The 2,572-nt window shown below is 55.2% G+C and overlaps 2 protein-coding genes across 2 annotated transcripts; one reads left to right on the top strand and one right to left on the bottom strand.

The window, feature by feature from the left end:
* Window positions 1-454, top strand: DQ04_03761050 (hypothetical protein; the record flags this gene model as incomplete). The annotated part of the gene is made up of 1 exon (XM_009313103.1): window positions 1-454. A coding segment is annotated over one exon (454 nt), but the record flags the coding sequence as incomplete, so codon positions are not given.
* Window positions 455-1,337: 883 nt separating this feature from the next.
* DQ04_03761040 (hypothetical protein) lies at window positions 1,338-2,255 on the bottom strand (the record flags this gene model as incomplete). Its single annotated transcript, XM_009313102.1, has 1 exon — window positions 1,338-2,255. One exon carries the CDS (start codon window positions 2,253-2,255, stop codon window positions 1,338-1,340), a length of 918 nt encoding a protein of 305 aa, XP_009311377.1.
* Between the last annotated feature and the right edge of the window lie 317 nt (window positions 2,256-2,572).

Here is a 2,572-nt window from a genome sequence, read left to right as displayed (position 1 = left end):
GCGTCCACATCGCATCAGTGCGGTCACCATACGACAGCACGGGAATCATCTCGCCACCAGTCACCGTTGGCCCTTTGCAACGATATTGAATGGGCGGCTGCGCGGCAGTCTGGTCGCCGTCCCCTTTCTTTTTTCGGCTTCCCTTAGCACTCTTCTCGGGTTTGGACGCGCCTCCACCCTTATTCCCCTCGCAACCCGCCCCGCGCGGCTGCTTGTCGCCCTTCGAAGGAGAGCCGCACACCTGCGAGATCCCGCCGCCCATTGGGACTCTTCTCCTCTCTTCTTCTCTCCTGTCCTGTCTGCTGCTCTTTCCTCTCCTCTCCTCTCCTCTCCTCTCAGCCCAAGGAAGAAGAAGGCTGAAATGGTGTGGGCACCAGTCAACAATGCAGCGCAAAGGGAGTCGGCGCAGCTGGATAGCCAGCAGAGGGTAGACAGCACGCACGCAGATAGATAGACACACAGACACAACACTCCAACATGACCGGTATCAGAAGCGAAACCAAAAACCCAAGCGGAGACGGTGTGGGAGCCATGCGCCGTACCCTCTCCATGGAGAAATAGCGGTGGAAAGAGAAAACAAAAAAGAAGTTCGTCCAGCCGTGTTGTTGTCCCCCTTCTGCATGGATGTTGGTCGCATAAAATGAGTAACAGCCGCAGCTGACGAACATAATTGGTCCTGGGAATATTGAGGCATAGATCACACATTTATGGGCCAGTGTGCGTACGCGCACCTATAAGGTCCTTCTTCACCTTACAACCTATGCACCCCCACATCAACTGAGGGGCCGCTCAGCTGTCCCAGCATGATGGAGCGTTTGGAACAAACTTTGAAACGCAAACGGCCCAATGCGAGGGAAAACGAGGCGTTTTGCTCCGCCCTGCGGGTGGCTGTCCCGGAACGAGGACGGTACTCGCAGCGTCTTCATCGTGTCTTTCTTGGGCAAAGGCAACAAGAGCCTGCACCACTTGATTAAGTGATGCATGAACCGTAAGGCAATAAGAAAAAAAAAGGCAAGAGGAACAGTATGAGGAGCAAAGGCGGCTGCATCCACAAGTTCAAATTTATCGCTTTGTCATCACTCTAATCAGCTCGCCTTTGTTCTGTCCTTTCAACTATTTCATACTCACTCTCCAGGCCACACAAGCTCACACGTGCATGCGCGCGTGAGCTAACGTGGGGCACGAAAGTAGAGTCCAACGCTACTTAGTTGGTGTTGATGTCTTTTTGTTTTCCTTTGATTCATCTTTAAACAGCTGACAAGCCGACACGGCGATAATTACACGTGTGCATCTGTGTGTGTGTGTGTGTGTGTGTGTGTGTAGCGTCACGGGACACATCACTCCGTCTTGGCGCGCTTCGCTGCCGAGCCGCTCTCCACCGCTTCGCCCGCATCCCCCTTCTTGCTGCCCTTCCCCTTCGTCAGTGCGGCGACAGGGTTCATCCAGACCTCCTCCACCAGCGTCATTAGCAGATCCTTGCGATCGTCCATCTCCGCTTCCCACCTCTCCACGGCGTCAGCGAGCTCGTCGTCGTCCTCCTCGTCAAGCTCCTCGTCCTCCTCGGGGTGCGGCAGCATTGCACTGAACACATCAAGGAAACTCCACCCACGCGTACTAGTCTCTGACCGCTCGCGCTTTCTGCCCCCATCTTCAGCATCCTTGTCCTTATTAGTATTATTATTATTATTATTAGCTTTATGGTGGCCCTCATCATCGTTTTCTTCTTCATCGAGGTCAGGGCCGTGGCCAGGCTTCCATGTGATGCCAGAGAAACAGCAGACGTCGTCGTCGTCATCATCATCATTATCACCATCGTCCTCCTCGCCCTTATCTTTTCGCTCCCCCTTGTCCAGCTGCCGCTCCTCACCCCACAGCTCTGTCTCTTCAAAAAAGGGATTTGGCGCGAACACCAGTGTCACCCTGACACCCACCTCTGTATAAGTCACCTTCATATCCTTCAGGTATTCCCGCAGCAGTGCGACGTCATACGTGCCGAGCAGCCGCCCGTCAGCTGCAGCATCTGCGCCTGGTGTTTCGAGGACTGCAATGATGGCGTCCGCCCAGAAGGTTCGNGGGAGCTTCCCATCCGCAATGGCCTGGGAAATCACGGCGTGGCGTGCTTCGTAGTGGACGTTCTTCTTCACGTTTCCGCCCACAACGAGTCTGCCAACGTTGCGGTGCAGATCCGCCTGCAGCACGTCAATCTCCGACTGCACGGCACGAGCTGGGCTATCAGCAGCCACGGCGGTCGCCATGCTTCCCTTTTGTTGTTGTTGTTTGTGGTTTTCCGTTCTTTTCCTTCGCTTGTATTACACACCTCTTTTTGCCTTTTCTTTTTCGTCTGTTCGTGTGATCCCGCGCTTGTTCCTCGTCTTGCAGACTACACGACTGTGTGTTCCCGTGTGCCCGCCTCACTACAGCGGCGGGTGCGGGGGAAAGGCGCCGAGAATGTGAGAGATAGGGGGAGAGAGAGAGTTTGGAGTGGGAGGGTGAGTGGTGCGGCGGGGTGCGGGCAGCGCGCGGGGAGGCGTCCACAGGCAGCCAATGTAGCCAACGAGAAACGTCACAAAAA

This window comes from Trypanosoma grayi (assembly GCF_000691245.1).
Source record: "Trypanosoma grayi strain ANR4 Tgr_376_V1, whole genome shotgun sequence".
NCBI lineage: Eukaryota > Euglenozoa > Kinetoplastea > Trypanosomatida > Trypanosomatidae > Trypanosoma > Trypanosoma grayi.
Note: the sequence above shows the minus strand (reverse complement) of the source record. Positions and strands in the feature narration are given on the sequence as shown.